The 12,007-nt window shown below is 37.1% G+C and overlaps 1 protein-coding gene across 1 annotated transcript in view; it reads right to left on the reverse strand.

Annotated features, from left to right (window-relative positions):
* The window catches only part of MCU (mitochondrial calcium uniporter), a 168,975-nt gene that overhangs the window by 9,419 nt on the left and 147,549 nt on the right, over positions 1–12,007 (reverse strand). The window contains exons 4-5 of the mRNA XM_072628224.1: positions 6,222–6,326; positions 110–270 (exon numbers count right to left, since the gene is read on the reverse strand). Of these exons, the coding sequence (XP_072484325.1) occupies positions 110–270; positions 6,222–6,326 (266 nt within the window). The remainder of the gene's footprint in view (positions 1–109; positions 271–6,221; positions 6,327–12,007) is intronic.

The raw sequence follows: 12,007 nt of genomic DNA on the forward strand, positions 1-12,007 counted from the left end.
GTCCACCCACATACTCTAGGGGAGCCTGCACTGGGGAGGAGCGGACAGCAACGTTCTGTGGGCAGAAGGCATGTGGCTCCTAAAGGACAGGCAGCATTGTGACAGTCACCTTTTCCAGGGGAGCAAGCTGCTCCTTGAGCTCTTCTAACCTTTCCACCAACTCCTTTTCTTTACTCAGCTGGTGCTGTTCAATGCACAGTGTAGTGTAGAGCTGCTGGACCAGCGTCTTCACATCATTCAGCGTGGCTGCATTTTCATGGCCTAGGAGGTCTGAAAGCAAGGGGTGGAACATTTCTGAGCATATCTTCATCTCAAGCACTTATGGTTGCATCTGTTGGGGAGGGTCTAGAAACAAGTAAGTTCACAGTACTCTGCAAGCTTTTCACCTTAAAATCCATGGTGATGAATGACAAACTAAGGAATGGACAGCCCTTGCTAGATGTACATTTTCTGTAAGATCCCAGCAAATGAATTCACATCTGAGCATTTCAAAGTTTTTGACAGTAATGCCTACTGTGGGTATCCTCAGTAGTCAAATGAGTCACAGTTAAGCTGTTTATTAAAAATAATGTAAATAATGATAAGCCTTCTCAGAACAATAACTTTATTTTTTATTACTCAGTAACAGTCAGCAGCTGGAACCAGGAATAATTTTTTAAAACTACCTTGCTTCTTGTTAACAGATGTATGTGCAGTTTACTTGTGGCTCGGATATTTTATTGGTTATTTTCCATTGTCCTGACCTTCTAAAAGGAAATTATTTAAGAGATGTTTAAATTTCAGATCACAGAGAGATAGCTTTGGGTATCCACAAAATATCAAATTAACCAGAAGAAGGCCTTTAGCCCACTGGATGCTTCTACAGAGGATTTAGGAAAGACATGAACAAGAATCTGATAGAAAACATGGGTGTGTTCCAAGTCCTAGCAGCATATAGAATATCCACATCAACAAGTTCGTGAATTCCATTAATAAGTTAAAATTCAACAGTATGTGTGCAGCTGCCTTGCTGAATTTCAGGTTGGCCACAGGGCAGCATATTTAAAAAAAATTTTTTTACTTCTAAAACTTAAATACACAATAAGAAAGGAAAAAGAAACATTATATACTTAAATACTAAAACAAATGCAAAATAAGAAATTTTTTTTTAAAGTTGCCATATGCACAGCAGGATGCAAGAGAGGATTCAAAATATATAGCAATAAATTTTTATTTCAACGAAGTGCTTACAATAAATACTACACATTGTATTCAGAGTTGTCCAGGGGTAGCATATTTTTTAGCCACTGTTTAGGTTATAGGTAAAGAGACTGCAGTCTACATTGACTGAGGGACTAACCCTCTAATGCAATTGCAAATCCATTAACATGTTGAAGTATATACCATTAACAAAATAAAACAACTAATAGCCAGAACTCTATCACCGCATACTTTCCACAAGCGGTTCAACTGCCCACTGGCCTCTGTCATCACTCTTAATGAGAAATTGGAAAGACAGGCCTTATGCAATTGTCTTAATACACCAGTACCTTGTGCTTCCTTGAACAGGACAGATCATACCCCAGACACTTCTTCTCATTCTGTGTGGTTCTTTACCTCCTCTATAAATCCTCTCTACAGAGCAGCTGCCCAAAGAACTGGGCAGGGGAGGGGGTATGGGCCCTAGTTCCCTTAATATTCAAGGTGGCGTGTGGGCTGGCTGGCTGTGATCTCTGCTCTTTATGCGTGGCCAGACTCTCTCATTCTGCAGTCAGACATCCCTCCTTCCAGCCTCCTGCTCATTTTCTCATGGGTAATACTCATGCCAACCATGTGCCTCTCCACTGTCCTTTGAGTGATCTACAACTTTAATTCTTCTACAACTGTATGACTTACAGCCACAGATCACTCGCCATCCGAAGACTACTGCTATTTTTTTAAAAATGGGCTTTTGTTACAAGGAGAACCTTGAGTTTATTAGCAGCACAATACAACTGACCCAAAGCAAAACAGCTCATCCTTCTTCTGTTCATTTCGAGGCCCAGTTCACAGTGTGACCAAAATATGTTAGATGATAGAGCAGCTCCAGAGGTTGTCCATACAACTGCATGATGTAATCCAAATAGGATTTTTTTTCAGTGTGGATAATTAGGCAGAATGCTTTCAAGTGTTTGGGGATCTCATTTAGAGGCTTTCTGGTGTCTCAGGGCTTAATGACATCAGCATAATTGTCATCTGCAAACAGGAGTATCTGGAGGGTCTTATCACTCATGGGGATTGTCTTTTCCATTTGGGCTCTGTGCTGGATACTCCCCATAAAAGAAGTAAATGCCCTTAGGTAGCACACACCACCCAATTTAGTGCCCTTCTAGACATTAATCATCAGATCCAAACAAAATTATTTTGTTGTTTCATCTTTCAAGAAATCTTGAAGGCACGGGAGACACCTTGTCAGAGAAGCTTTTAAGTCTGCATTTTACTCTACAGAATCAAATCCTTGTTTCAGATAATCAACAAGCAAGAAGCACAGCACGATCTTGTAATCTCTATACTTTTCATTCAGTTTTGTAACTGAAAATGTGGTATGCTGAGATCACTTATGAAAGCCTGTCTTCTCATATTTTCATCAAGGATGTGCTATTGACACTTGTGTAAATTATTTTTTAAATCCCTCTTTATTTTCTTAAAAATACTTTTTGATGAATAAAAATTCTATTTTCTTTCCAACAACTGGGGTGGGAAGGTGGGGATAGGAGGAAAAACAAAAGCCTTGTAACAAATATGTATCGTCAAGTGAACAAATTCCCATATCAGTCATGTCCAAAAAACCCCCAAAAACAACCCAACAAAAAAATCTCACAAACACAAACATGTCTTATTTTGTATCTTCTTTCATCACCTCTCTGGACAGCATGCTTCATGACGGATTCTCTGGGATTAATGGTCATTGCATTGATTAAGAGTTCTTAAGTTGTTGAAAAAATTTTTTTAATGATGTTACTGTACTAATTACCTTCTGGTTCATTTCCCTCTGCAACCAGTTCATACAGGTTTTCCCAGTTTTCTCTGAAACTATCCCTCTCATAATTTCTTATAAAGAACAGTAATCTAGTACACACACATATGTAGGTCCTTTCTTTCTGACTGCATATTATTTTTATAAATATTATTGAGAGATGGAAAGCTGGTACATGGGGACTTCTGGCCAAGACAGCTTCTTGAATGAAGGCAGCATCCCAGCTCCCACAGATCTATTTTGGTAAAAATCTAAAAACAGCACCAGAATAAATAATGATCAAGGAATCCAGTGAGAGACTTGAGTGTCTTCTTCTATCACACACACACACACACACACACACACACACACACAGCCAGAAGCCCATGGATAGGAAAGTGTTCCTACTATAAATGTCAGGGCCAATGCACGCAAATTAGATAGTAGCCTCCCAGTATAAACTGAGATGGTCCAGAGGCACCTACGGCCTGTGAGGACATGCTATGTATCTGCAGAAAGCAGAGCAGAACACTCCTCTGAGAAGGCCCCAAGTTGGTTGAGAACCTATACCATGGACCTTGGAAGTAACTGGGAGTGGGTACAATCCAGTCTGAGCATGGCAATACTCAGAGCAAGGCATACGCCAGTCCCAGAGATTCCAAAGTCTCTAGCATTTTGTCCTAAGATGTCATGGAGGGACCTGAAAAGTCAGTGTTCTGAACCTCAAAGTTCTAGGAGGTTCTAACCTTGGGAGATAGAGGTCACCACAGGAACTCAGGTGACATAGATTGAGACCAGGCATGGCTGACCATCTCACCCAGAAGCACAACAGAGGGCAGAACATGGCTGTGGAACAAGGCTTCAATTTAGGAACTAAAGCTATATATTTTGAGTAAAGATACCACTACTATAAAGGATTCTAATCGATCCAGAGATACACAAAAGCCCAATTTAGAAGGAAATAATAACTCCATAGCAACTACGAGCAGAGACTCAAAAGAAAAAAATTCATTTTCCACAAGGACTGTATGAGTACATAGAAAAGATTAAAAAATGAAAGAAAAAGCTCTGGAAGAAAGAATTGGGAGGAGAATAAATGGCTTAGAAGAGAAAGTCCTAAATCTTATCCAAATAATGGATTCCCTAAAAGTTAGAACAGACCACAAAGAAATCAATGATTCCATGATACAGCAGGAAACCTGTCAGGATAACACGAGTCCTGGCTATTTCTGCTATAAATGAGAGGAGACCTGGGACTACAGCATTCCAAAAGGTAAAAGATATGGCATCATGATGAAGAAAAACTTGCCTCCAAAGCTAACAGGAGAAAAATGTACCTTTAAAGAGAAAAAGGACTTTGAAACATTCCTGATGAAAAGACCACAGCTGAAGAGGAACCATAAAATGCAAACACCAAACTCCAGAGAAACCTGGAAAAGTAATGTTCTCCAAGGAACTCGAAGGGGCAATGAAGGACAAATGTTCTAATGAGGGAGAAGAAACAAGTGTCTCTTTGGAACCTTAATGTCTTCAAAAAGCACTGGGAGTTAAATAAGAAAAACAGAGAAGCCCATGGTAGACTAGTTCTGCTCTGACGGATTTAAGAGAGAAAGAAAAGGGAAGGTAGGGAACCAATACACTAGTAGATACAGGAGGAAGATGGAAGTAGAAGTTGCTGTTCCTCATAATTGAGTTGCATGAGAAGAGTATATAAAACATGGAGAAGAGGTGAGGGGTGTGGGTTAGAGACAGAACTTTATTCTTACTTGAAATGGACAATGGAGGATTGAACACACACACACACATACACATACACACACAATATGTATGATATACAGATACATAAAATCCAACAGAAAAAGAGGTAGGGATAGGAAAGGGTTAAAATGAAGATCCTACTATTGGAGTTGGCTCAACTGTACATCGGATTTTTTCATTTTTATTCTTCACTTTAACTTTTGAATTTTTACAAGTCTGACTTTACACACAACTTCTTAAGAAAAGACTTTACTTTGGTAATCATTAGTTTCTTACTGCTTATAACAAATTTTATTCATTCTTGATGTTATTTTGTCCTTGACATACCCAGTATTTTATGACTTTTTTCTCAAAGAAATTATGCATGATATATAGGTAAGGCAATGCGGCACCCTGGATACACAAGAACATGAGATCTGGCTTCAGGGTCAGAAGGTCCTGTGTTCAAGTCTAGCTGGCCCTGGAGTCAGGAATACCTGAGTTCAAATAAGAGTGAAGGAGAAGTTGGTGGGGGCTGATGTCAGAGAGATGCAAGATGAGAAGGGGGCCTCTCGGCAAGTTGCTTCACTTATGTGGTAAAGTATGAAGTGACATCCTCAGCTAAGAGAAAGTGGAGAACAGGCTTTAAGAGAGATGAGAAGATACAGAGCAGCTGTTGTGGTGAACAGGAAAGAAAATCAGCTGTAGGAATCAGTAAAATTGACTTGCTGCAGGAGAACCCAGGTGAATTTCAACAGCATATTTTCATGACTTCCTGCAGATCCATTCAGCAGCATGTAAATGGAAGTGAAGGTAGCAGATTACAGTAATCGAGAACTGGGATTTGGTAAGGCATGAATGACAACAGAACAAGGGGAAAGGATTCTGGAGTAGACAATAGCATAGAGTTGAAATATAAGATTTCTATGCTTTAGAACGCTATCAGTTTTTATACAAGTGCCATACACAGCTGAGAAATATGCATATTCCTTTCTATTTTCATTCAACAATTGTCAAGCATCTATCATAGCTAACTTTCTAATGTTAAAATTGGGTATTTACCTTCTTTCTTGTTTATATTTTTATAAGATTTGTCTAGGTGTAAGTCAGGGGTACACCTAGTGTAAGGAAACCAGAAGGTAAGGAAGTATATAATGCCTTTTAGAAAGATTTTCATCCAAGATGGTTAAGAAGTTCTGGAATTCAAAGAGTCTTAGGTTATCTGGAATATTCAATCGTGTAAAACAACTCATCCAGAATATTGAATGAAATGTGTTACTGTATTTAGCTCCTGGCTAAATAAGTATAAATGGATGAACTAGCATGGTACTAGGAACACGGATGACACAAATTCTCAAAAAGAATTACATTCTAAAATTAGATAAAAATTACTCAATTTTTTAAACAGTCTGTTCCACAAGGTTATCCATGAAACTTCCTTATATGAAACACAGTCTATTCAAAAATACCTCTCCCATATGTTCCCCAACCCCACAAAAGAGATATTTACTTCTCTTTGGTGGTCGAACGTGATATGTTGCATCGTTAATGACCAGTTTGAAGTCATCAAGGAGCAAGAGGTCTATTCCTGTTGAGGAGGCGACACGAACACCATCTGCAAGAAATTAAAATAAAACTTTTCATGTGCTCCATAATTATTTTTACAGAGAGGTCAGGGACAAGAGATCTTACAAATCAAGTTAGACATAAGGTTCAATTATTTTAATTGTAAAAATGGCTTAATCCCTTTTGAATTTCATTTAATAGCTCTTCATAAATACTAACTCGTAAAGAGATCACGTACTATTTTTTGCCAGCAGGCAGTATTTTTTATGCAAGGACCTTAAGTATGTATTCATAGTTCCTTATATCATAACAAATGTAAAAAGGAAGACAGTGGAAAACTGAAGAGATGTGTTAAGTACCCTCGGAATGCACTTAATAAATGTTTGCTGAATTGAAGGTCAAAAAGAAAAGTTGAGTAAGAAAAATTAAAACCCAGGGCTGTCTGCTGAATTCACTTGGCTTTAGTTTATTTGGAAGAACATTATACTCAAGGGCGATATGCCCTTGTAGTCTAAGGCTAATAAGTTCGTTGGCCACCGTAAGTCTTGGCTAAAAATCTATAGGAGTGGAAATCCACACAGATTTTCCATTTTCTTGAATGCTTATGATGGAACTTTTTTGCCCAGAGGACCTCTGTATGGTAATCACAGCATCTTGTACACTTAGGAATACTCATTAATATAAAATATTCTGTAAAGGTTCAGGCTGGATATAATAGAGCAGGGCAAATAGGCTCATTATTCTCCGTAAGTTGAAGTGAAGGTAGTACTTAAAAAAGAAAACCTATAGTTCTGTTACTTTTTTTCCCTCAAGACTGTTTAAAACTATTTTAAAATTAATTACTTTTTAAAAAAATTTATGACTTATTGCTTTAGCCTGAAAAAGTTATGTCTTTTGTGTAATGTTTTCTTTTAATTTTTTAAAAATTCTGAATTTAATGAACTCCCATAAGAGGGAATATTCCTATATGTGAAATCGGATAGAAAATAGTTATCAGTCAGTAAACAGTTATTGAGCCTGCTATGTGCCCGGCACCGTACAAGGTGCTGGGGATACAAAAAGAGCCAAAAGACAGTCGTTGTCCTAAAGAAGCTTACAGTCTAAAGGGGGAAACAGCTCATCCAGAATATGCAAAACAAGCTGTATACAAGATAAATGGGACATAATTAACAGAAGGAAGGCACTAGAAATAGGAGGGATTGATGAAGACTTCCAGTGAAGATGGGATTTTAGTTGGGACTTCAAGGAAGCCATTCCCAGGTCAGTAGTGGGAACAGTGGAGGGAGAGTATTCCAGGCATGGGGGTCATCCAGAAAGACTGCCCGCAGCCAAGAGCCAGAGGAACATGTTCATAGTAACAGCCAGGAGACCAGAGCTACTGGAACAAAGAGTACATGTGGGGGCCAATCTCTATTATGCATAGCATTTTTTAAAAAGTATACGATAAATCCAGCGTTACTTTTGCAACTGTACTGTTTTTCTGTGTTTCCTTCTGTTTTCCCCCCTGCATACAGAAAAGACTTCAGGGGCCTTTTTCTCTTTTTCTTTCTTGGAAACACTATCTCTAGCCTCTTCCCACCTCCAACATTAAAAAGAAAAACACAATCCTTGTCACAAATAAGCATGGTCAAGAGAAACAAATCCATACGTTTGCCATGGATGTCTCATTTGGCACCTTGAGTCCATCACTGTTCAATCCAGAGGTGGGTAGTCTACTTCATCTATTCTTTGTAGTCAATGACCAGTCATTACACGGATCAGACACCTGAAGTCTTTAGAAGTTGTTTCTATAGTGTCATTGTTACTGTGTAAATTTTCTCCTGTTTCTGCTCAATTCACTCTGCATCTTCCCAAGTTTCACTGAAACCATCTCTTTCCCTTTGTCATTTCAATAGCATAACACTCTATTTTTATACCTCATTTTTTCAGACATTTCCCAACTGATGGGCAACCTTCCCTTCCTTCTGTTTCTCATTCCTTGCAACACTGAAAATGCTGGGACATGTGCCAGAATTGGTACTGCTATATCAAAAGGCATGCAAAGTTTACTGACTTTGGGGACATAGTTCTAAATTGCTTTCCAGAACAAGTGGACCAATTCACAATGTCACCAGTGCATCTGTTTTCCTAAAGCCCCTCCAACAATTATCACTCTTTTTTTGGTGATATTCTGGAAATATGAGGTAGACTAACAGTTATTTTAATTTGCATTTTATTTATTATTTTTAGTTATTTAGAGCATCCATTTTACATGACTATTGATAGACTGGATTTATCCCTTAGATAACTGTTTATATCCTTTGATAGGATTTCTTTACTGGGGGAATAGCTGTCATTCTTATGTATTTGAATCAATTCTTTACGTAGCTTGAAAACAAGACCTTTATCAGAGGAATTTGCTACAAATATTTTTTCTAATTAGTTATTTTGCTTCTAACGTTAACTGAATTAGTTTTGTTTGTGCAAAAAATAGTACAATGTAATTAATCTAAACCATCTGTTCATCTTCTATGATCCTTTCTATCCTTTGGTCAAAAGCTTTTCCCCCATCCATAATTTAAGAAAGGTATTTTCTTCCTTGCTTCTTGACTGTATATCTTTTATATCTAAGCTATGTATCATTTGGAATGTACTATGGTATAAAGCGTAAAATCTTGATCTAAACCTAATTTCTACCAGACTTTTGTCTATTCATATATATGTGTATGTATAGGTGTATATAGAGACATCACACATATAAATACAGATATACACATAGATATATCTGTATATATTCTATCTATATATCTATACACACATATATGAATGAATAGTGAGTCCTCACTCAAGGAGCTGCAGTCTTCCTAAGTGTTTATCAATTACTATATTCATTTGGTTTTGCCGGTTATATACCTAATCTGCTCCAGTGGTTAGCGTCTCTGTTTTTCAGCCAGTACTAAATCACTTTGATAATGACTACTTTGTAGTATTTTTGAAATAAACTACTACGTCGTTGTATTGTTTGTAGATACTGATTGAGTGTTGTTAAGTTCCCTTCTGAGTTGTTTTTAAAAACATCATTTCCCTTGGGAATACTGATCTTTTGTTGCTCCACTTTAATTTTATTGCTATTTTGTCCACCTCTTTAAAGTAATCCTTTGATAATTTAATTGGTATGGCACAATCCATCGAGGTAGTACTGTCACTTGTATTATGGTGGCACATCCCAACCATGAGCAATTAGTATCTTTCCACATATTTACTTCTGCCTTTATTTTTATGAAGCATTTTGTATTTATATTCAGATAGTTTCCTGCATAGGTTTGATAGGTCATTTCTCAAATGTAATATATATTTTGTAGTTACTCTGGAAAGAATTTATCATTTTATTTCTTCCTCTTGTAGTTTGTTAGTAACATACAGAAAGGACGATGATTTAAGTTTATTTTATATCCTGCTTCTTTGCTAAAGTGATTGTTTCAATTAATCTTTAAATTGTCACTGTAGGGTACTCTACACAAACCATCACATATGCAAAATAGAAAACTTTTCTTCCTCTTTGACTACCCTTATTTCCTCAATTTGTTTTATTTGGCCTATTTTTGTAGCTCATATTTTTAGCACTATGTCAAATATCAATGGTAATAATGTATATCCCCCTGCTTTACCCATGATCTTAATGGATAAGGATCTATTTTATCACTATTACATATAATACTGGCTCTTGGTTTTAGATACTGTAGGTAGATGAAAAAGTTAAAACAACTCCATTAGTCTAAGTTCCTCTATCTTGCCCATGACTCAGCTTATAGGGCAACACCCACCCCTGCCAATCTTCCTTACTGATACAATAACAACTATAGCCTTATCTATTAGGGCAGGGTTATAAGAGATAGCTAACCGGAAAAAGAGCCTTTCCTGTGACTAGCCCAGCAACTGGCCTGTCCAATCATAGGCTACATCTCCTATTCTTACCCTATAAGCCCTCAGCAACAGTCCTGTCTAATCCTGAACTACCCCACACCCAATTCACCTCCTGCCTAAACTGAAACCTATGTCAGATCTGTCCTTTTATTCCTTCAGGGAGTCTCTACCCCTGTGGGGGAACTCAATAAAACCTTCTTGGTTCCTAAATTTATGGTACTGGGCTATTATGGTTTGGTTTTGTTTCTGGTCTTTTTCCACACTGACAATTTTATACACAATACTACTTATCAAATTATGTAATGATCCATTTATTCTATTGCTTTTTTACTATTTTTTTTAAAACAGAAATGGGTCTTTAATCTTATTAAAAGCTTCCCGCTTGCATTTATTGATATAATTATGTGATTTATATTGTTTTTTAATTACTATAGTCACTTTTGTTTTGGGTTTCCTTAGATATTAAACCAACCTTGTATTCCTGGTATAAATCCAACCTCGTTATAGTGCATGATCTTTTTGATATATGGTACTGTAGCTTGCATCAATATTAATTTGGATTATTGTTCTATACTTTTCTTTCTCTGTTTTGACTCTCCTTGTTTAGGTATCAAGACCATATCATAGAAGAAATTTGTTAAGATCCTTTCTTTTCTCAGTTTTGCAAATATCAATGTAATACTGGAAACATTCTCTCAATGTCTGATAGAATTAATCTGTAAATCCATCTGGTACTGGGGATTTTCTTCTTTGGGAGTTAATTTATTATTCTATTCCTTTTTCTGTGTTATGATTATTTAAGTATTCTAATTCTCGTTCTGTTAATGTAGATGTATTTTTTGTAGATATTCATCCAGTTAAACTGTCAGTTTTGTTGGCATACAACTGTTCAAAATAGCTATGAGTCTTTTGCTTTAGTGCAGGGAATTTTTAAAAAAATCTAACTTAAAAAATTGACAAGCATTTATTTTCCCTCTCTCTTCAATTGGGAGAAAAAGAAAAACAACTGTATAACAAATATGCATATCCAAGCAAAACGAATTCCTGCAAGGTGCATGTCCAAAATGTATGTCCCATTCTGCATCTTGAATGTATCATCTTCTGTTAACAGGTGGGAAGTGTGCTTCGTTACTGGTCGTTTGGATGGTGGCTGTTCACTGATCAGAATTCTTAAATCTTCCAAAGTTGTTTTACTTTACTGTATTGTTTTCAGTGAATAAATTCTTCTCCTAGTTGTTCTTACTTCATTCTGCATTAGTTCATACAAGTCCTTCCAGGTTTCTGTGAAACCACCCCTTTCATTTCTTGCATCATAATGTTATTTCACTATATTCACACACTCATTATTTGTTCAGCCATTCCCTGATTGATGGGCACCCCCCTCAATTTCCAGTTCCTTGCCACTACAAAAATATTTTGGTGCCCTATGGGTCCTTTTCCTCTTTCTTTTGATGATTTCTCTTAATTCTCCCCCTACTCGCTGACAGCTCCTTCTCAGGGTCCTTTACTGGTTCTTTATCCAGATCATACCCATTAACTATGGTTAATGGACATGTCCATCTTGTGAGACCTCTGTTCTCCTCTTTCTGTATTATCTCAGTCATCTTATCATATCATCTCTATGCAGATGATTCTTACATCTATTTATCTACCCATAACCTCTCTCCTGACTTCCAGTTTCCCATCACCAACTACCTATTTAATATTCTGAACTGGATGCTTTATAAGCATCTCAAATTCAACATGTTCAAAAGAGAATTCATTACTTTCCCCCCCAAATCCTAGCGTCCTCTGAACTTCCTTCACTCAAGCTCACAAGCTAGGAGT

This window comes from Notamacropus eugenii, chromosome 1 (assembly GCF_028372415.1).
Source record: "Notamacropus eugenii isolate mMacEug1 chromosome 1, mMacEug1.pri_v2, whole genome shotgun sequence".
Taxonomy (NCBI): domain Eukaryota; kingdom Metazoa; phylum Chordata; class Mammalia; order Diprotodontia; family Macropodidae; genus Notamacropus; species Notamacropus eugenii.